General features: G+C 37.7%; 1 protein-coding gene and 1 pseudogene across 1 annotated transcript; one reads left to right on the top strand and one right to left on the bottom strand.

Annotated features, from left to right (window-relative positions):
• Positions 1–23,497, top strand: part of LOC136282699 (uncharacterized) — a 28,258-nt pseudogene extending 4,761 nt beyond the window's left edge.
• LOC131792415 (uncharacterized skeletal organic matrix protein 5-like) lies at positions 4,710–9,793 on the bottom strand. The gene is made up of 6 exons (XM_066169882.1): positions 9,728–9,793; positions 8,327–8,580; positions 7,562–7,679; positions 6,959–6,995; positions 6,359–6,485; positions 4,710–5,796 (listed from the first exon to the last, which is right to left on the bottom strand). Exons 2-6 carry the CDS (start codon positions 8,441–8,443, stop codon positions 5,278–5,280), a joined length of 918 nt encoding a protein of 305 aa, XP_066025979.1. The 5' UTR covers positions 8,444–8,580; positions 9,728–9,793; the 3' UTR covers positions 4,710–5,277.
• Positions 23,498–24,021: the final 524 nt, after the last annotated feature.

The following is a 24,021-nucleotide window of genomic DNA, read 5'->3' on the forward strand; positions in this document are numbered from 1 at the left end:
AACCAGGCACCATAACCTGAATGAAACTTCACAAGGCGATGGAAGCAAGAGTTACGTTCAATATTCTGTTTCTGCTCTCTGTGCTCCTTATCCAAGGATCTGGCGGCATAGGATTATCATGTCCGGAAGGGAGTGTGGTATGTACCGTGGAAATGCACAGCCCTAATGTAGGCTGGTAAATTCAGCTCATATAGATCCAGTAAACCCTTCGCCGCGTTATCCTGAGAGTGAGTCAAACTAAAACTGAGCTGCTCATTAACCAAAAACCCTTAAAAATAATTTAAACTTTGAAAATGGAATGTATTTCTGAATCTGTATGTCAATGGAATGCATTTTTCTTCCTTCGTAGTGTAATGGAAAGCTGAGACTTAAGCGCGAAAGGAAGGTCTGCCAGATTGCGCGACAGTTGAATTGTACACAGATGATGCAAGATGAAGAGACAAAAGAGCCAATTGGCCATCGACTCGGGAGTTACAAATAAACGAGGACGTAGATTAAAACCACGGTGAATCACAGTATATCTGTAAAATAAACTTTGGCTCTATTGTTTTCGTAAATTGAACCTTATCGTAGTTTTACTCAAATTAAACAAGCGCTTATCGAGTTTCTTATTGTGGTTTGTTTTATCTTAAACCTTGTCATCTTACTAGAACTGGACTCACTCCTTAGACGAAGAAAATACAACTTGTTCACCGTTGTCAAAAAGGCCACTTGAAAGAACTAATATGATATTAAAAATAGCTATCTAACCTAAAGACAGCTTCTAAACCGGGCTGCAGCAAAACATGTAAGTAGGGACGCAAAGCGTACCGATTGCACTTCATGAACACAATCCGGAAACGATACACAAAATGAAAATGTAAATCGGTTCGAAATTTTAATAAGGGAACAAGGTTTTGCTATTGTTTTTAAGTGGAGCTCCGTGTGCGTTACACTAAATAACAATGCTAAGGCGTTGAGAAAGAAAACTTTGTCCGTATTCACGTGCGAATTGGAAACATTTTGTCGTGTTTTCCGTCCGAAGACGTCGCTTCCATGGAGGGAGCTTCAGGCATGGTTTCAATGCTTTCCCGTGGCAATCTTAATCAGAATGTTCTCTGTATATCATGTTTTCCCAAAAGATGTAGGATTTTCATTCAACTCTGCACACGAGACGAAAAACAACTTTCGTCATATTCTTACCGGGATCATCATCCATCTCCCTTAGTATATTTATTTACACTAACCTTACGAAATTGCTCATCTTGATAATGCGCAAGGCACGTGTCACATTTCAACCTGGTAATTGCCAGGCTCACCAGAGAATTTTTGGTTTCCATAGGCAGAGTATCTGAGTACGAAACACGTAGGCCTTTTATTCGACTCCTCTCATGGCCTCAGATTGCTTTCTTTGTCTCACGCTCGAAAAAACACAATAAACATTTTTGGTTTTAGCTAGTCTTTACATGTTGTCTTACCGACTTTTTATGGTGTAAAATTACAAACCAGCTGTTTACAGAAAAAAAATTAGTAGTCATTCGTTACGCCAAATATATATATAGCGCGATTCATCACATAAATCGCACAGCGGAAAGCCAATTAGATTGCACGGAACACCAGTGATTTTTGGATGTAACAAAGATGTTTATTACGATGGTGATTACGATAACGTTCGTGATAACAATAACGGTAATGATAACCATAATTTGTAGTCACATGCAATTACATCGACACCAAGTAGTCGGGAGATAACGTGCAAAGGATAACTTGAGTGTTTTGCTCGAATAACGAACAAAGAAAAACTTTTTATTCTCTTGCCAAGATTCGAATCAAAGACCTCCGTTTTGTACGCTCCAATGCTCTGCTACTGAGATAAAGAGAATTCTGTGGTAAAAAACTAATTCACTTGTCCTGCATTCTACTAGGATGTGAAATGCCGTTTGCCCCAGTGTGAGTAAATAGAAAAAGAGAGATGGTAATATTAGAGCCTGGTAATGCAATAAATTATTTTTTCTGGTCTCGTGGGCAGAGTTGGCTGAAAATACCAACTCCATCGAAATAATGTTTTAACATTTAAGGAGAATGTAACGGCTGCCACGCCTTTGCTACCGGACATTGATTTGTTATAAGTTTGTTTCGTGTTAAACGTGTTAAACCGCAATAGTGACGTTACTGTTTGTCCATTAGGGACGTGATCTTTAAGTTCCACCCAGAACCGCATTTTAGTTAGTTATCTTGTGTTGGGCTAACGATAAGACGTGTTTATCGAAAAGCGCCCTTTTGCCCACCTTATCTCGAAGTTCGTTTTGGTCGAACTTTTACAAGCGGGACTGTTATGTAAGTGCTTATGTTCCTTCTCTTCGTACTTGTTTAAAGACCTAGTCTTTCGGTAGTTTCGCCCAGTTTTTATATCAGTTTCTTTGCAACCTTGTAACACGTGGCTTACGTTGTTTATACTTTGTTAGCAAGCTGCTCGCTTTTCCCACTCGGTTATTAGTTTTGTTAGAATTCGTTTGCAAGCGGTTCTCCTTTATCCTTGAAGATAGTCTTTTTGTGAATTTGTTTTCGAGTTTTAGCTAGTCTTTTGGGATCTTGCTTTTATATCGGAATGATTGGAATGTTGGTCCGTATCTTAGAATTTAGCTCAGCTTCTTCCTTATAATTTCATATTTCAGTTTGCGATAATTACTTGGATACCTCGACTACGCTAATAAAACGATTCGAGTCTTTTCTGTAAATATATCCTCGCTTCATAGTGCGTCTTCACCAGCGAAACTCATAGCTGTCGTTGAAATTTGCTTCGCTTGTGTCGGCCGTTACAGAGAACAATTTGGTTAGTTGTGTCGGAAAAGCACACAAGCCAGGACTCAAGAGTTTGTGTAAGAGAGGGCCAGGCAAGTGTATATGTGACACATTCCACCTCATCAATTTATCTCAAACTTTTACAGATTGTCAGGTTTATAAGGATCCTTCAAGAATGAAGAATAGCTTTAGCTCCCGCTAATAAAAAGGAATTAGATACAACGTATGAATATCTAAACGTATTTAGACAGGAAAAAATCATAAGCTTAGTCTATCAATAAATGGTAAATTCTTAAATGAGGAAAACTATATTCAATATCTTGAAGTGCGGCTTAACGCTCATCTTTGTTGCAAATTTCATGTTGCACGTATCACCAAAAAAAAAAATGTAATAATGGGTTAATCTCTAAAATAATATAACCTGTTAATGCTAATACCCTCTGTAAATATTTCTTTTCAAGCTAGAGTTGCAAATTCGATTCCCGGGTTGATACACGCGCATGCAATGAATACCAAAGCAATATAGGATCTCTTCTTTCTTTATTCCTTCCCTATTACTTGGGGCCTTATTATATCGAAGTTGTCAACTGAAATTATTTCGTAAAGAAATCACCTAAGTATTGTGATTATAGCTTAAGAATGAACTCGATTTTGGAAACGAGTCCGTGGCAATTAAAGGAACTAAAAGAAAGGTAAGAACGAGCGTTAAATTTCGCTTTGAATAATAACTACGAGCTAGAGAACATAATCACAAAATAAGTTATTGCTTATCAACGTTCGCGGGTCTTGATTACTTTATCGGGGATTACCAGTCTAACTTGTCTTCTATTCAAAAACGATCTTGATCACACGGGGTCTTATCTTGAACTGAAATGCAAACTATAATTTTCTGCCCAAAAAGAACTAATCACGTGGGCGTCAATCTAACCAGAAAACATTTCGCAGCTTTTCTCGGAAGCTTCAACAGGAGCAGTTACACTTCGAATTATACTGCGCTCTTATTTACCCATTCCTCATTATTTTCTTTAATAGCGTGGGGTGATACCCGTGTGGGGTGATACCCGTGTTACCCGTGAGGTCTCAATCCGGTATTTCTTCTTCAAAAGGGTGCTTTTCATTTCACTCTTGGAATATGCTTGCCCTACCTTTAAATTCCTGAAAATCGTGAATTTTTCTTCTCTTGTCCATTTTACTTTATCTCTTTTTATGTAAAAATTCCATATACAGCTCCATCTTACAGGAATATTCATACCTATAACACTAGACTGTAGAAGAGAAAAATTTGCTCGATAATTAAAATTATTCCACTAACCTGATTAACTTTCTTCGGCCTCACGGCAAGGTCGAACTTCCCGCGTCCGCCATCTTGCTGGGTGCTCAAAGCACTCTGAGTTACTAAGGAGTCATGGTTGCAGGGCCTCTGTTATCAAATGCCTATCCAGTCATTATCCTGTAAGCAAAGCTATCCCTACTTCCATTAGGCGTGATTTAAGGTAGCAATTGCCCCCGCAATGATCCGAACACAAACGCGAATCTTTGGAAGAGATGTCTTTCCAACAGCATGGATCCATGCGCGTCGTAAACTGTTGTCTTTTTGGAAGCAAAAAAAGCGACGCTTGGGATCTTCCTTGGTTTTTGCCTGATTACCACACTCGAAAGCTACGCAATGAGCCATTTTTCTGGGGAAAACCCAGGAAAACCCCAAATACGAAATAACGGAGCAACTATTACAGATCATCAACTTAAAATGCTTTGCGCTTTTAACAAGATGATAGAGGCGGGAAAAATGGAGGAAAGGGAAGAAGCACGAGAGTTGCGCAATGCACATTCGTAAACTCAGTCTCTATGGCTTGTTTTTTTTTCTTCGTTTTCGTTAATTAATTTGTTTTTTTTTTCTGTTTTCTGCTGTTTTCCCTTTTCCACAAATACAAACACACCAATTCCGATTCAGAATAAAATAAATTGACGACGACAAGGGCCCGTCTGGGTGTCTCCAGTTATATCCGTTTTATGATTTTTTCATGAGCTATAAGGTAACTGGCGACTAAGGGACAATAGAGGCAAGATCAGTATGAAACATTAAATTTTCGAAAGTGATAAATCTCCACTGACGTGGCCTGGGTATCTTAGTTGCCAACATAATTCTACATTGACTGTATAAATAAATGAAATTCATATATGTGAACTGCTTATTAAGAAATGAATACGAAAGCGATCTTCACAGTAATGAGCAGTACTTAAGCAGTAGTAATAATAATGACTAAAAAAAAATTCAAGTTCGTGCGGCACCGGTGCAGTGCTCTACCAAATGAGCTAACAAGCCAACTGAGAGCTAGTCATTATTTTGGTTCGTAGTAAATCTGTGAAGTGATGAATAAATGACTGTGAATAAGTAAATAGCATATATATGAACCGCGGATTATGAAACGAATATGAAGATCGCCTTTATTTATAATATTTATATTGCAAAAAAAGTGTTTTTTTGACGTGTACATGTCACTGAACCAAGATATATCCCATGGCCTTGATGAGTTTATCACCGTTATCTGTTAGGTACACTGCAGAGTTTCCGCATGTATTCGAGTCATCCGGAGTCCCTCCCGTCCCAAATCCGATTCTGGAATCACAACTGGAGCAAAGATCTTCATTGTTACTCAAGATACCAATTCTAGCTTTGGACTTTTCACTCCAGCTACAAACAGCGTTGAACCCTTCCTTATCACAATGGTACTGTAAGGAGCCTTGTGAACCAATCAGCAATTTCCACTTCTCACGACCCAGTGATGTGTTGCGATATTGCCCGTCAGCGATCAGTGAGTAAAGAGAGTCAGCCTGCCTCTCGATGACAATAAAGTTGAGCTGTTGCCCAATCTTCATACCAAGACAGATCTTTGAAAAGGGTGTGTTCCAGTAGGTCGGTAGCTTGGTTTCTAGTGAATCAAATCCAGTTGCTCCTCCCAAGACGCTATATTCATTTTTATCCGTCCAGTAGCTTGAGCTGTAGTGAAAGGTGCTCTAAAATAATATTAAAATCATTTTGAGTAAATTTGGTAACTAATGGGAATACTTTTGGAGATGGCGAGGACATCTCCAATCAACGTTTCTACATGCTCATCAAAGGTTCTACATGTTTCATGAAGGGCGTGCATTGTCAAGCTGGAGCTAATTTTGAAATATCCTTTATTTTTAAGCCACTTTCGCCACGATTTTTTTGTTTAAGGTCCGAGCTGTCTCGAATGTTTGAGTTCAAATTGTCAAGAGAAGAGAGAGAGAGAATTGATAGGGATCCTAACCCAGGTTAATCTAGTCTTTCAAAAAATTAACAACTAAGAAAACTTTGCAAAGGCCATAACTAACGTTAATAGGGTAATTTCATTTGTCGTCGTGACTCGTTTGGCTGTGTTCCATTTTTATCCACATTTCTGGATATTTTATTCTTGCCGTGGACAGCGTACTTGTTTGACACAAAAATTAGCGTGCAATTCTTGATTAGCCCTATCTTATCTGGTTTTTCTGGCTCACGTTTTGACTGATCGAACGTTAGTTTCGTTACGCACAAAATGGATTAAAACCGTACCTTGCTGCCGTCAATCTTCATGACTGGCGTCCATGCTCCATCTCCACACCCGAAATCTCCAGTGTGACAGTAAATGGAGATTGCTTTGGAGTCAAAGTGAAGCGTGACTAGTCGATTCAAGTTTAAACTATGCAAAAGACAAGGTACATGTAAACATCCTGGATCAAAAGGAGCTTTCTTCGTTTGCGTTTCACATTCTTTTCTTATACTCATACATTCCAGAACTTGCTTGGAGAGTAAGCTGCGTCCCTGAATTTTTACTGATTTTTTTATGCTTATTAGCCACCAGCTTCTTTGCATTTCGTTCTTGTTGTCTTTGGGAACGCAAGTGCAGGCATAGCTACTAAGGACATCAATAACGATAAAGTAAAACTCCCTTTTTGAGATTAAATGCAAAAATTCCTCTCTGATAAACATGTATACAAGGTTGGAAATCTATATTAAAAAAACAAATAGGAATTTAAAAAAATAATAATAATAATAATGATAATAAAAAAAAGACTGGCGAGAAGTTAAATTTACTTTTCCCTAGGCGTTGTACTTCTGTGTTACAGCAAATTTAGGATAGGCAGGGGGGGGACTAGCTAGAATAAAACTCACTTGTAAGCTACACTGAGCTCTTTGCATGACTTCGCAACTGAAAGTGAAGAAATAATTTATTGCCTTAGTGGTTTTCTCAATCATCCTTTTATATATTTGAAATTAAGACATTAACTGCATTTTGAGATTGCAAAGAATTGCCAAAATGTTCGAAATTTGTGAAGCCACCAATTTAAATATTGCATAGTAACTGGACTTACCCTTTTTTAGATATCCCAGCCATTTTTTTAAAACCATTAAAAGCAACAACAACAAAAGATGATAATTAAAAAGCACTGTTTACTTGTCATTGCCTTTTGTTTTTCGGATTACCAGAGCAGCAGCTGTTCATGAATTTAAGTCCGTACCCGAATCGTAGCACATTTAAGCCAGATATCATAAAAAGCTTGAATGAAGTAGTAATTTCTTATTTATACATTAAATGATAGGATATCAAAATCATCCAGGGTAGGTAACTTTGATATAACTCTCTCTAAATTATATTTAGACTTGTATTACTTTTAAGAGAGCCCCGTAAGTATCCTATTTCTTCTTAAAAACCTCATTGATATATCTATAGGGATGATCTGATGAAGCACTTTGGTATAAAGCTTTACAACTAACTTGTATTGCAGTATTTTCCCACATAACCTTCCTCGCAAAGGCATTCAAATGGATCATTTCCAATGTCATTTAATAGACAGGTGCCTCTGTTGAGACACCTCGAGGATGGGCAAGTCGACTGAAATGAAAACAAAGTTAATCAGCTTGAATGCATGAAAGTAATTTCCGAAAATTTAGCCCTGATGCGATATTTTGTCGTTGAGCCGAGTTACTGCAATATATCACCAAAAGCAAACAATAATTTACGAGGAGCTTTACGATAAATCGGAAGTATTTAGGAGGAAATCAAATCGCGATGAATCTCGCTTCAAATTTCTTCGAAAACTCGCAGTTTCTTCGATTCTCACCAGTTATGTTTTATATTACTACTTTCTTAAAGTACCGTTCCCAAAAAATACAGTTCAAAAAGTCTCACAATGTTCCGATAGCATCTTGAAGAGATAGGTCAAATCTTCTTTGTCTACTGACGTGACATGAAATTATTTGACCGAGTTATTTCTTGTTTATTTTGGTCCATATTGACGTAAAAAGAATCGAGACTTTATCAAAACGCTGTGTTACACAATGATCTTCACCTTAAAATTACAACGGTGCCGTTTACGCGGTATGCAAAGACACAATTATTGTACAATTCGCCATTAGACACCTTTTTCATCAAACCACCCTCACAGAAGGGCGACTGTGAAAAGTCTAAGCCATTAACGACTCTTTGTAAACTAATACTAAAAATTCGTTCGTTATGAAATATCACGTAAGCAATCATACCATAATGGAAAAGTGATGCGAACTCTTGTTTTCTTTAAACTCTTTGACATTCCTGTCCTTTACAGACGACAGCAACTCACACCAAAGGTTTCCATTTGCTTCCTCAGAGGTGGCCATGTTTACTGAAAGACATCTTTGGCTCCTGAGGCATTGAAAAACGCACGCAAGCTCGTCATGTACCTTCGTTGTTCCAAAATGTGGAACATCTAAGTAATGGTACTCGGTTTTTGAAAATAGGCGTTCAAAAAAATTATCTGAAGAGAAGATAAGTAAGACAAATATCAAGTTTATGCTATAACTAATCCAAAATTAGTAGTACGATGAGGTTGCTAGTTAGAAAATTTAAGCTTATTGAGGTTATTTGCGTCTGCTCAGGAGAAGAGTATGAGCAAAGAGCTATTAATAACACGCGCCTGGCAATTCCGACTCGTTTTCACCGTGTATGTTATATTTTTGTTTGACCATGATCTGCAGTGTTGCTTCGCTTATGCCTTACATGTATCTGTATAGGATACGATCAAAAGATTAATCATTGTCTTCGGCTTTACTGGTCTAAGGCTATCGTGATCGTGTTTTTCTTCCCTTCCGTTTCAATAAACAATTGTTATTATCACTGACCTGACGAGCAGCTGAAGTTCGCTTTGAAAAATAGAAATATCAAGAAAATATCACACTTCGCCACCGTGTACATCTTTGAAATCACGATCTTCATAGCCGGTTTTAACGGCAACAGCATCAAGCAAAAAAAATGACACGATACGATACAATCCACTTGCGACGAACCCTTAATATGCTAAAAGTAATATTGTGTCATTGTGTTTCTGTAATATTGCTCTAAGCGCTTCAGGAAAGAAAATAATGAAATTTAATTTAATTTAGTTGTAGACCAGGTGGCAGGTCAGAAAGCCAAAAGTAAAGCTGAATAAATAGAAATTGTAGATGTGTCCCATTATCTTGATTTATGCACCATTTATCTGAGCTATTTATGGCTAAGCAAAACGATTGATTGTCTTTTGTAATTGAAAATACAGCACTGATATTAGATATAAGATGACAGCTCAAAATAAAAATTATTATTTTTTTAAAATTGAGCATGCTCCTTTTACAATTATTTTCTTCGGCCGTTCGACCAAAGAAGCCTAAAATTGAGTTCTGGTGCAACTGCGAAAACTCAGTTGCGAGTATTTATCAATTTTTGAGGTCGTTCTAACTTTTTTTTCTTTTTAATACGGATTGATTGATTGATTAATTGAAGAACTAACTGATTAAAATAATAATGAACTTGTTCGCAAATACATTTACGATAGTCTAATTATTCAGCAAAAAAAAAAAAAAGAAAAAAAAAAGAAAAAAAAACTTGTATGCTATATAAGGAATATACGATGAAAAATAACAACTTACTCAAAGCTTAAATCTCAGCTGTATTCAAGGAAGACCGTTCATTCGCAGGTCAAACGTGAGTCAGTTGGTATCTCTGTGCTTTGGTTCACGTCGACTTCCCATTCTCTGTCAAATGGGAGATTTTGGATGTGGAAATGGAGGGTGGACGCCTGTCATGAAGACCAATGGGAGTAATGTATGATTTAAAATAGTATTAAAAGACTCTTGGCTTAAAAAAAAAATTGCTAAGGGACAATCAAACAGTAAGACAAACTCTCCTTGATTGCATTAGTTGGGTGTCTAGTCCATTTGGATCTTACCCCTTACCCCTCCCCCCCCCCCCCCACCCCGTTCGGTTTTTCCAAGGCTGGCGATGAAAAAACGTGGATATTATTTCAGGCAGCATTCACCCAGTATCCTCCTAGCATTAGAAACATCTGATCAGGCACTTTTTAGTTTATCATCACTGACACATTATTAAGTAACTTAAAAAAATCAATGACCTGGTTTGACTTCCTTCTCGACAAACAGTTGAAGAGGGGAGCTTAGCCTCTTAGCTTGATGCTTCATTATTTACAGATATCATGGTTTTCTCTTAAATGAACACCTTACCTGGGTGTTCACTGCATTTGTACTGTTACAGGTAGAGTCCAAGACAGAAACAAATTGTTACAATATATAGGCACGGTTTTTTCATTAATTTGTTAATTTCTTAATGTTGTTAATCTAAAACGCATTACTGAAACCCTTCACCTCTTAAGAATTCTGTGATGCGGACCAATGCCGTCATTTGGAGTTCGGGCCAGAAAAAAAAGCTTTTGACGGGAAACGTCATAAAAACTACGTGATCCGCATCGTTGAAGTTATGGTGAAGGAGTTCTGCGAAACAGTGTGTTATATGGAACCCGATTGTGTCAGTATCAATCTTGAGAAAGGAGTGGATGGTAATAGGAAATACAAATGTGAATGGAATAATGTTACACACGAAGGACACGAAGGCGATTTGATTGAGGAGGAAAACTACTTCTATCACGCGGCTGAGGTAACTGCAATTTAGCCAGTAGGGCTCTGAGTCAACACTTCATAACAGAAAAGAAGGTCTTCGTTATTTTCCCCTGTTTTAACTCGTCGATCACCTCTGTGAACCTTTCATTTTTCTTTTTTAACTATTTTTGCCCAGGTTTGTGGGTTGATGGTCGGTCTGCAAGTTTCATTACAACCTCAATTTTTTTCCTTGCAAGTCTGTATTGCCTGATCTCTAAGAAAATATATTTTTGATACAAGCAGCCTAAAAGAAGCCTCGTTTTTTTTTGTATGGTTCGATTCGTTGTAGAGTGCTTGCGTCGAGAATCCTTGCAAGAATAACGCCATTTGTCAAAGCGGTTATACCGACAAAGGTTACCGCTGCTTGTGTACAGCTGGATTCAGGGGTCAAACTTGTGATGAAGGTATAATAACACTGATTTCTTAAAGTGAATTGTATACAGACCTGTACATGTAAACCTAGATATAAGGAAGATTGACAAACTTGCAAATTCTGATATTGACCCCATCCTTTGAAGAATTTAAAATTTCAAGCATACAATAAGTGGCAAAAGTCTTGGCACGCTCTACTACTTTTTGTTTTTTTCTATAACTTTCATTTTTCTCCCCACCCCCCCCCCCCCCTCACATTCCCCCCATTGCAATGTTGCCTTGTGCTGGTGTTGGTGTTTTCAGAATGGTGACCTTGTTGCTGTTGTTTTTTTTTTCTTTTTTTTTTGCGGGGGGGGGGGGAGGGAAAGGGGACTTAAAGTAAACTCATCACCTGTTACTTTTTTCACTTTTAATTCAATGAATCAGATGCAGCTCTCACATCATTTTCTTGTTTCTGTGTAGTTGTGACAGATTTATCTCATGCCTTTGTTAAAGACAAGTTCCATTACCTGAATGTTAACAAGATTGGGACGTTTTTGGTGACGGACGTGTTTGACTGTACGTTTAATTGTCTTCGTCTACCGTCATGCGTTTCTGTAAACTTGGCGAGCAGCACAGGAGCCGATGGAACTATCTGGTGCGAGTTGCCCTTTTCTGATAAATACCAAAACTCCCAGAAGTTCGAAGGAAACCAGACTTCGCATCATTTACTCCGAAAGGTAAACTTTTGAAAACTCCAGTGAAAATAACATAATAACGGCATTAAAAAAAAATAATGATAAAAAAGGTAAAAAAAAAAACAGACAAGGAAAAACAAACAAAAAATACAAAACAAAAAAATAAACAACAACAACAACAACAAAAAAACAGAAAACAGAAGGAAAAAAACGAGACAAAACCGAAACAAAAAAACAAGATACCAAAAGAGAGAGAAACCTGAAAAACACATTATAAGAAAATGAAACAAAATGATTTTAATTTTTGGTTCAGATCCACTTAACTCTTCCTTTGTTTTGATTTCTTTTGCGTTCCTTTTTTTAATCTGTTAATTTGTTCTGTGATTTTTCCTTTTGCTAACCAGAAAGGCCAAGCAATCAAAATATTTTCAATTTGTTCTAATAAAAAAAGGATTTGACTTTCTCACATGCGTTTCTTACATTGATGTCATAAAGATTCAAATCCACCGTAAGGAGTTTCAAAGCTGACTTTCGAGTGTTAGCCCTTTGTCTGTCAGCTCTAAACTGTGACGAAGGAAAACGCTCGAAACGTCAGCTTCAAAAATCCTTGAAGCCAATTTACGTTATCAACTTAGTTGATAAAATCAAATTACCTGAGAATATAAAAGCTTATAATTTTGTTTTTTCAGTCGCAATGTATTTCTGCGCCGTGTCAAAATGGTGGTACATGTCTGGCAAATTATCAGGACGATACGTTCACATGTCTTTGTAAAAACGACTATATTGGACAACATTGTGAAAAAAGTAATTATATAAAATGAAGAATTTTTCTCCTTTTTACATATACTGTTTTAAACTTAGGGCAAACATATTATTATAACACGATCCAGGTATTTGTTTTCGTCCACCAAGCTGACCGCCATGTTGCAAACTAGTTGCCCTCGTCTTGTTAGAAAAGTAAAAGTTATGCTATGTGTGACGTCAATCACTTTGCTGAACATAATCGAAGCACAAACCGCACTTTTCACTGTCATTCTGCGCAATGTCTAACTTAAAGCACTAATTGCTTTCAACGACTGACTCCGGAAAGCTGGCTCCATAACTTAGTACAGACCTCCGTCAACAGATTTTAACAACTGCTAGTGCCATGCGAACGACCTACTCCCGACATATACACAACAAACGACAGAGCAGAACGACCTAACATTACCTACGTGTCGATGCTACGCCACTTGAGTCTTACAGTCAATAACAGTGGGGCTTTCTCCTTATATCGTTTCTTTTTCTGCTGAATTTCAGGTGCAACATCGTGCAAAGAACTATTTGAAGCATACAAGTGAGTCAATTTCTGTGAAGAGGTTTTTTTCCCTCCTAAATTAATTTTTAATAACAAAAAAAGATGCACGGATGCACGTGAGATGTTTGGAGAACATGACAGAAGCGAAAGAGTTGCTCGAGCTGCAGCCGAGAGTAACTCGAGTGCATCCAGAGCTCAATATACCCACAGCTAAAACATGAACCAATTCTTTTAAAACACAGCTTGCGGACACGAGTTTTGCTCGAAAATAGGAGTTTTTTATTACAGCAGTGTCGGGTTTCCCAGGTAATTGTATTCTACCCGAAAACTACGAGTTGAGGACAAAGCAAAAACAATCAAGAAATATTTCGAGACCAAATTTTTATTAAAAGAATCATTCTTTCATTTTTTTATTCTACTCAGAAGCGAAGTAGCTACATGCTCACTGTTATTCGAAAAGAGCATTAGTTAGCATGTTTTCCATTCATTTTACAAGACAAAAAGGAAATAATTTACTTGGTGCTTTATTCTCAGAATTTTGTTTACGAATTAAACATGTCTACGCTACATCACGAGAATAGAAACATCGGTATACACTGCAAAAATGTCATTGAACTGAGGCGACATTGACAACGTCTAAAAAAATATTTAAAGACAGTAGGAACCACGATAACTTCTTTTTTTTTTCATTTTCCCACGTAAACAAAGGGAATATTGGAAGGAGATTAACTTGCTCATGTACATTCCACCCGTTTCCCCTGTTGCAGCTCATAAGTTACCCAAAAATAACCATGGATGTGTTGTTCTAATATATAGATTTAGCCTAGCCAAAAAGCGGAGCTCTTTTTTTTTTTTCCCGCACGTCTCAAGGGCACAACGCCTTGCCTCGGCCAGGACTAGAACCCGCGTCGTCCGACTCGGAGCCCAGTGCACTGACCACTGGACTACTGAACAAAGCCGTGGCGTTGGCGTGCCCGCGGTACAGTTGACCACACATGTTAAAAGTAGCACCTTGTACGGTCGTACGGTCGTACATCCAAATTTTTTCGGCTTGATGGGTTACTGCTATTTTGTATAATTATGGGGCTACGCTCTGTGAGCTCCGCTATAATAAAGTTAGAGACTGATTCTGCCACACCATTTATGTTGCATCGCATGTTTTAATCGTGTTTGAAGAACCGAATCAAATGCAGCTCCCTGAGTTGGGTACTTCGAATGAAATGACACGGCTAACTTGAGCGTTGTGCTGGGCCTGGAGGTGATCCAATGCACAAAAAAGATAGAAAATTTATTTTTTCTTTCTTTTGTGCGTTCGTGTTTGAACCACTAAGAAGAAGTTGTTAGCAACTCGGCTTAAGAATAATAATGACTGAATTTTTTAACTCACACGCGGATCATGCTGGTTCGCCAAAGTTTCTTCTGCATAGCTTGGCCGAACCCTTCAATTCAAAGGTTTACAAAACAGGAGCGGCATGGGAGTTTGATTCAAATTATACCTGAATTGACCTAAAGAAGTTTGCTTCTTGATGTTGATCAGATAAAGCAGGTGGAAGAATGAGCAAATTTCATTCCTTCTTTTGTTTAAGCTGAGTCCTTTCTCCCGTTCACAGTTTGTCCACGAAGGGGACCAGTTCAAAGCTCGGGTAAAGTGAAAACTTGCACTGATCACGCTCTTCGCCAATTTCCTTCTGCATGGTCGAAACAAGCGATTTAAGTGAATAATTGTCTAAACTGAAGTGCAATTAGACTTTGGCACGCGCATAAACAAAACGTTTAATTTCATTAAGTAAGTCGTCAATTGGTATTTTTTAAGACAAGTTAGTTGGAATAACATGCAAATTCTGATCCAGATGAAAGAAAACTTTTTTCAATTTTTTTCCATTATGTCGAAGAAGTGTTGTATCAAGTTCTTTTGAACAACTAACAAAAAACGACACACTAAAAGTGAAGGAAGGACTTAAAAGCGTGTGATAATGAAAAAAAAAAGAAGAAAAAAAGGAACTAAAAGAAAACAAACAAACAAAAGGAGTAGCGAGAGGAGAGTCCACGCAAATATCACTTTTCTGGTTTGCTCTTTGGGTTAATTATAAAAATTTTTATGTCACCATCAAGGCTGCTACGAATTTGATCCCGTTCAGCTGTATGCTAAAAACTTTTTCTAGCATGAAGATATAGTCTTACCTGCGGCATTTCTTTTTCATTGTGGGCGTGGCATGTCACTTAGAGTGCAGATGATCCAAGATCTTTCCACTATAAAAACCCTCTGTACCACCCTTCCACATCAAACGTACGCAACGAGCAAACTGCTCCATTGCTCGACAACTCGATTGCAAACAGATCCTGCTAGATGAGGACGCACACCTGAGGGGCCAGCAAGTTGAGACTCGTTAAGAATCCCACTAATATACAACGACGCTGAAAATTAATGTAACTTTAACTTGGTTTAATGTCTGACTTTATGAAGGAATTTTGAGCTCCATAGCCGGCGTGTTTTGCTTGTGTTTTTTAATTAATGAAGTAAATAAACGTTGAACGAGTCTCTTATTTGTTTGGTCTCGGGTTCGTACATTTTAATAAGGCTAGCAAAACCGGTCCCTCATACAAAATAAATGAATAAAAAAACAAAAACCAAAAGAACCAAAAAAAACCAAAGGAAAAAACCTGCTTTCAACTTTCCTGATGAATCAAAATTATAAAAGGCCCTGTTTTAAGTTCAGACACTATGTTGTTCAGTGACAGTGGTTTTCGGTTTTTCCATTTTAATAAGGCAAGCCAAACCTGTGCCAAGTAAGGCAAATTATGGAAAGCCTTTGGAAAAAGCGCAAAACCCATGTTGATCCACCCGGTCACGATGAAGGCATCGTGCTCAGTAGCATATATGTTCAACGTGGGCGGTAATGACAAGATCTTGTTGTAGAAAAGGGAGTGATATCGTTTTTCATTATGACTCATGTAACAAATAAAATTATTCGAAGCAGCAAATTACAATTTTGACCATTTTTTTCTTTATCCTTATTGAGATAAAGCCTCGCTCACTTCTTCTCCTTGCATTCTACCTGAAGTTACCCAAGACACAGCAGCGTGCTCAGTTACAATTTCAGTCGCTGTTCAGAAAATAAGTCGTCTTCCTGTAGAACGAGATCTACTCAGTTAAAAAAAAACTGATGCTTAGCGAACCTTAAGAAAAAAAAAAACGAAAATACGCGGAGAAACTTAGGGTAACAATTTCTTACGAGACAGAAAAGAAATAAGTTACTTCTTGCTTTATTCTCCGAATTTAGTTTACGAAATTTTTTTTCCTCGACAGACTTACACGCAATTATCGTCCATTTGCCGACTTGCAATATAACGGTATACGACTCGGTTCGCTAAAGTGCGTCATTATTTATAAAATGGAAAGGAAATCAATAACAAATTTTGAAAAAATATAAAACCATGAACAATTCAGAACATATTCTTTTTAGTGAAAGTTCCTTGCTTTCGTTGCTTTATTTAAGTTTGTGAGAACATTTGCTCTTAGCTAGTCTTAATTCGAATCGCTCCATTAAAAGTGTTATATTGGAGAAAAAATGCTATTCGCAGATCTTGTTATTTGAGGCAGAGTTACCACTTACTCTGTTTGAAGATACCGTCTTCCATCAGCTACTTAGCTGAGTTGATTTACAAACAATGAGGTGATTATCAAAAAAAGTAGATCAAGATAGTTTAACATCTGTCATTCATTTTTTTAAGGTTGTCATTTTGAGTGTCATCCCTCAGTCTGAGCAAAAAAAACGACTAAATACAAACAGCGTTATCAAGCTATATTTGATAGCGTTATCAATTTACTACCAAGTTATTGTTTTTATTTACTCACCGACGCGCATGAGGGTTTTTGAGAAACCGAAAACCTTTTTAATTTTGACATCAAAGCCTGAAAATGGATCCTTTCTTGTCAGAGGAAGTTTAAACAGATGTTTTCTGAAGATGAACGATCGAAGAGCGACCTTTAGTTTTCTACATTTGGTAAGCGTTAAATCTTATTCTGTATTTGTTTCTGATAACTGCTAAATTGAATATATTAATTCTAATAAAAGAAATTTTCGATTCAGCCAATAACTACGTTAAACCGATAACTACTCACCGACACGCATGATGGTTTTTGAGAAACCGAAAACCTTTTTAATTTTGACACCAAAGCCTGAAAATGGATCCTTTCTTGTCAGAGGAAGTTTAAACAGATGTTTTCTGAAGATGAAAGATCGAAGAGCGACCTTTAGTTTTCTACATTTGGTAAATGCTAAATCTTATTCTGTATTTGTTTCCGAAAACTGCTAAATTGAATATATTAATTTTAATAAAATAAATTTTCGATTCAGCCAATAACTACGTTAAACTCATCTTCACTCTAAAAATGCGCGCGGCACTTTCCTTCCGAAGCCAACTGAATCAAGTAGCTACCATCATCATCCGAGTGAGACGCATCAGAGTGATGGAAACAAATGTGGTATTCTGTATTCTGTTTCTCACCTGACTTCTTCTGGCGAACTTAAAGTAGTTTCCCAAGACTCATTTTGCGGTAACTTACAGTGAAATGATTTTAAAAAATTAAAGTTAATGTTTCTCCACTCCTCAAAACAAAATGAAATTAAGCAAATGGAAGAGTATATGAAGAGAGAGTATAGAGTATATGAATATAAGATGATCAAAAACTAATTGTCTTGCGATTAGTTATGGATTATTTGCAAATGATTTTTCTTTCTTTGTCATGCAGTCGCGAAAAGCTGAAGGAAACGAGCGAAATTAAAAATGCTTTTGCACGATTGTTCGATGGTTGGATTGGGAATACATCCTGCGACGAGACGAAGTCATAGGCCAAAGCGGTCAGCAACTTAAGAGCTACAAAGAGGATTTTGAGCAATTTATTGAAGATTTCGAAAAAATTCACATGTAACTCTAAAGCAAAAGCAAATGCTCGAGTAAATAAACACCGAACGGGTCGTTTCATTTGATTTCTATCTAGCTCGGGAGCAAAACACTAACTTCCCTTTAAACAATCGTTGAATAACTATTTCTCCGTTTTCAAAATTTCTGGCTCCTAGTTCATAAGATTTCCTCTGCGTGCGGCATAGCGTGGAAACGCAAAGGCAACGCTCGGTCTATCATATACATATTGAACAAAATTCTAAATTGAAAGACGCTTTTAAAACAAATTGCGTGGACGTTTAGGGCAGTGATCACCTGCACTTAAACTTAGCGAAGGAAAACGACACGAAACCGGAAAAGCTCAGGTTAATCATACATTGTACAGCGGCTCACGATTTCTGCACTTGATAGGTAAAAACCGAGTCTAATATCCGACGTCTCAGCTCGGCAAAGTGAGTCAGTTAAATATAGGCGAAAGCGAAACGAACATGCATGCGAAATATATGTATTAAATTAGTACATGATATCAAAATATCTCCGGGAGCAATGTTTCTTTCTTCGCTACGTCCTGTTTTTGCGGGAGAATATTTTTCTCTCTTTTTTCGCTTGTTTTAGTTATTTTATACCATAAATGTTGCAAAAATCATCTTCAGTCCTCGTTTTTTTTTTTCAAGTTTTCGTCTTTCGTTGCCCTAGTTTCCCCCAGTCCGGCGTGTATTCCTTATCAGAGATCGGTTTTATTTTTAGGCTTGAGAGCGTTGTAGACCATCGTTATCAAGTGCTGCTCTCGCTAAGAGCGATCCTCTCGACTCCCGTCAGAAAAAAAGTTTTCCTTTTTCTTTTGCCCATGAAAAGAGTTTAGGTAACATGTTTCAAAAATAGTTTAGTTGTTCTCCAACTCCCTTTTTTTGCGTCGCCACAGGCCAAAAATGATTTTTGGCCAGACCACCCCAGTGGACAGCCATCGAAAGTGTAAATTTCAAAGATTTTGTCCAGCGCGTAGCGACTGCAACAATGTAGCTCAAGGAATTCTATCATGCTACAAGTTAGGGGCTGTTTACATGGAGGTGGGCGACCCCAGGTAAGTGAGGTAACCCACCTAGCCGTGGTCGAAAAATAAAACGCGTTTACATGCAATCTTACAACCCCGGGGTGCTGAGGTGAGGTTTTTTGACTGCAATAATGTAGCTCACGGAATTCTATCTTGCTACAATGAAGGACTTTGAGCAGAGGCGTCCCAAGCTCAAATCTCGAAAAAGGCGAAAGATTAACTCTAGGACACACAAGTATTTATTCATGAAAGCGTCACGCGTTGTGTTACGCGGTGTTTGATTTCGCGAGGAACCGTTGACTTAATAGCAGAGCTCCAGCGTAGTCCCATAACTATACGAAATAGTAGTAACCCATCCAGCCGAAAAAATTTGGTTAATTGTACGACCATACACGGTTAAAAGAGCACCAAAAAGCGGTTTTCCTTTGCAAAAAGGAAAATTCAGCTTTATCGGAGCAAACATGCCTAACTAACCATACAACTGGGTGGGATAATTCTAAAATTATCACCACTTATCGGCGTTACCACCAGCGCCTTAGTTTGGAGGCTTGGCATATCAACTCCGCCCACGTTCCTTTAAATTTAAAGGCGTCAGGAAGCAAACCGTCATCGTCACGATTTAAATCGTGACGATGACGGTTTGCTTCCTGACGCCTATTTACACCTCGTCAGAAAAAAGGCCGCTAATTAGTGATCATATAAAAGGACCTCTTCTTGCAGCGTTTAGATCACCCCAGATGAAAGCACTTGACAGGAGTGTCGAAACGTTGGGTCTATGAATTGTAACTTCTTCGGTTACATTCAAAATTTAAATCTGCAAACCAGTGTAGCATCAACCACAACACAACATTTCTTCAATAAAGGTAAAAAAATCAAAGTGCTCTGTGAGCAAACTCGTGAATTGACACATGATTTTTTTAATTATGTTTAATGTTATCTGGTTTAGGAAATTTTTGTAGTCGATTGTCATATAGAGTACGAGCAGTAGTTCAGTGTTCGCTAATGTAGCAAAGAAACAAAGTAACGCTGGGATAAGAAGGCATTACAATTGAAATGATCATGCTATTACATTTGACAAGGGTAGATGATGTCATGTGTTTTAAACGTACATCATTTGTGTTTCTGGTTCAAAAGAAAAGGTTGGAAGTAAATGTGGGTGAAAAGTGAAATTTACTGTCTATCATTGTAAATATTAGAAAATCAAGGCAATACTGTCTTAATGAAGACATTAACGATTCCCTCTTTATCAAATGAGACAAACGGGAACGAGTTTTGGGTGATATAAATAAGCCAAGACTGCCACCGTCGTTTTGGATCTCCGCCTGGGTAGATTTTGGTCACGTGCTAGGCAACGTGTAATCAAGAACAAGATAGAATATCATTTCAGGCCTATTTATCAATTTTGTGGTGTATAACTTTCGCATTTTAGCACCTATATTTATTTTGAATCTCCAAATTGTCTTGAAACTTAAAAGAAAATTGTTCTTTAAAAATTCACTGAATATCGGTAGCTAAAATTGTTTGTTTAGGTGTTATTTCATTTTCATGTTAACTTGTAATTTCGTCAGTCGCCGGTATCTTTAGTTGCTTCACACAGGAAAAACACACGATACGGAACGTAATGATCGATTTTGTCCTCAATCTCACGCCATAACAGAAAAAGCTTTTGAACATCTGTAAACTCCCAGCACTTCGCAGTAAGTGATATTTTCAATCAATGATCTTCAGATTGTTTTCAAGTTTAAGAATTGTAAATTACAATTTTATGAAAAACGAAGGTTTTTCTGTTATTTCAGTGTGAATCCTTGCATGCCAGCCAGTCGCTGGCGCCGCTTGTTGAAACTAAAATGAAAAAAAAACTATTTTAAGATTATCATTGTCTTCTTTTTCACCCCACCACTATTCTTAGCAACAAAGGTCGCCATTTCATTTGTTTATTGCTCGCTAAAAACTATCAAATGCACTCAAAAGCCTAAAACCGAAAAAAAGTTTACAGGAATCAAACAATCGAGCGAGCGAGCGAGCGAGTGAGTGCCATTCTCCACATGCGCATGCGCGCAATTCACGAGTTAAAAAGACCAGCCATTTCGTTGCAATTCTACCGCATTCGTTATAGCGAGTCGTCAGTATATGCAAAAATTAGATGTGAACAAACTACTGCATTCGAACTATTGAAATTGTTACAATAAATCTTTGCTTCTTCTGATGCGAATTAACATTGGTACGAAACTTCATAACAGTAGTGGAGAGTATTGCGTCCAGTTACAAAAATAACTCAGTCTGATATTCTAAAATAATAACATTAAACAGTTTTTGAACAAGAACGAAGAAACTACTCGTATTGCAAGTCGTTCGTAAAACCTATGATAAGTAAAAATGTTTCTATTCTGAACTATTGGAACTCTCAGCTTATTTTAAGATGCAAATCAACGTTCATGTCAACGTCTTAACAAAAGTGGAGACTATTACATCGAACTCAATCTTATTTTCTAATTTTAACGATTATTAACTGTTGAGGGATCCGAAATAACACCTTAACAATTACGATGACGTCTAGAGTCGGGCAAAAGAAACATCCGACGGGATGCCAGTTCGTATGGATTAACGATACGCATGTTTTGAATTAAAAACATACTTTAGTAAGCACTGGAACGTGAATTATCATCCATTTTTACTAGAACGTTAAGGATGATGTTTTCACTCAGTTTTGTTAGCTTGATCTGCTCATGAGACCAGCTAGCATAGTTTACCAATGGACTCAAACTCCAGTTTCAGGATTCATCGGACTTCGTTTCAAAGCTTTATAATCCACGAGTTTCGCGACAAAAGAAAGTTAATACCTTCCAGGTAAATTTTAGTGAGTTCAGCTGGTGGCAGCTTTTACGACAAATGGCGTTGAAAACTCAGTCTCCTTTCACTGCCTCACATTCTTCTTTTTGCTCTTGATGCTAAAAAATACTTTTACTACATTTCCAGTGTCCTCTCAGGTGTTCTGGTGTTTAGAACATACCACTAACTTAACGGTCAAAAGGAGATCTTGGTCAATTTTCAGAATCATGCAAATGTCTTTGACACGAGCGCAATTGAGCAAACATATGGATTTGTGTTGTTTTGAAGAAGTTGGTGGATGGAAGCTAGAGATATACCCGCGGGTTTGAGGCAATCTGTGACCTCATTGGTGTATAAACTATGCGCTGATATGCTTTTACGGCCCGATTAACCCTTGCATTTTGAGAATTCTTTCGTACGAAGTAGTGAATTTTTGATATGCAAATTAAGGTGGAAGAGAAGGGTCTCCTCTGATCACGCTGGTATGAAAATATTTCAGCTGAAGTTTTCGTATTTTGTCTGTGAACTAACTAAAATACATCTTGTAACTTGAGCTACATTGTTGCAGTCGCTGCTTGCTGGACAAAATCTTTGAATTTTACACTTTCGATCGCTGTCCATTGGGGTGGTCTGGCCAAAAATCATTTTTGACTTGTGGCGACGCAAAAAAAGAGAATTGAAGAACAACTAAACTATTTTTGAAACATGTGTCTCAAACCCTTTTCATGGGCAAAAAATAAAAGAAAATATTTTTTCTGACGGGCAGTCGAAAGGACCGCTCTTAGCGAGAGCGGCACTTAAATAACAAATAATGTCTTCATCACGGCACTAAACGCCGAAACTCGTCATCTTAATGCATTGAAGTTTCATGGAAATCGTAATTCGGTTTTAAACTGTTTTGAAGTCGAAGCGAGATTATTCATTATTCATAGCTTCTCGAAGGATAAACAGATGGTTCTTAGCGATAAAAACTAAGAAGAGACATATTTTTCATATCTGCTAAATGAAGGAGTCTGTAATTTTATCATAAATTTGCTACATGATTTTTTGAAGTTAGCCTTGAGTGTCTGATTCTAAAATTCTGTGTCTGTCGAGGGGAATATGAACTCATTCGGAGGAAAAAATTAAAACAGTTGCATTAAAACCTAAAAGTTCATTAAGCACTGTAATATTGGCAAAAAGCCGGACGAAGCGTTGGTCACCATAATTATGAATCAGCAATTTACTTGGAGTAAAAAAAAGGATGACTTTTAAGATGTATTTGGAGCCACGGACCCAAGAGATCCATTAAGATCACTGATCACTTTACGTGCACCTCCGCCAATGTCATTTCCTGCATAAATTGCACTTATCGCAAAAATTTATACATTGGTGAAACAGGAAGACGATTAGGTGACCGATTCCGAAAATACCTTCGCGACGCAGAGAGAAATGACAAGGACGCATCCAAACCAGTCGCTAGACACTTCATTCTCCCCAATCATTCTAAGCAGCATATGGCAGCTTGCGGCCTTTCCCAACGACGTTCGGAAAGCCGCAAAATTCAAGAACAAAAATTCTTCGAAGTCGGCACTCTTAATCCCTACGGTGTCAACGAGCGCTTTTCATTTAACTAATTTATTCTTGTGTTCACGTCACCGTATCCCCATTAATAGCGTAGCTCCATTTTCTGCATATAAACCCACAGACAACCCACAATTCCTCCAATCGCTCTGACGAAGGGCTATTGCTCGAAACGTCAGCCTTCTAACTCTTTACGGTGGCTAATTTTCGTTTTGAACTCAGTTGATAACACTAACTTACCCTGATATACACTCCCACCGACGCCGCAGCACGGTTTCTTTAGAAACTTACCCTCTTTATTCATTGATCATAAATGGCGTTAAATGTTAGATGATAGATGTTAATTTACCTGTTGTTTAAGTGCCTGGCTATTCTATTTAAGGTAATTTACGGTACATAAATCAGATTCGTACCAACTCCTGGTATTTCTCTATTGTGCAAAGATAAGTTGTTTTGTATAATGCAAAGTTTAAGGCCTTTCCCAGAATGTTTGAGTACCGATCCACGGTATTCCCTCATTCTTCATTTATATGAATAGCGTCGGAATTGATGCAGAAGCGTCCAACGCGTCGGGATT

This window comes from Pocillopora verrucosa, chromosome 7 (genome assembly GCF_036669915.1).
Source record: "Pocillopora verrucosa isolate sample1 chromosome 7, ASM3666991v2, whole genome shotgun sequence".
Taxonomy (NCBI): Eukaryota; Metazoa; Cnidaria; class Anthozoa; order Scleractinia; family Pocilloporidae; genus Pocillopora; species Pocillopora verrucosa.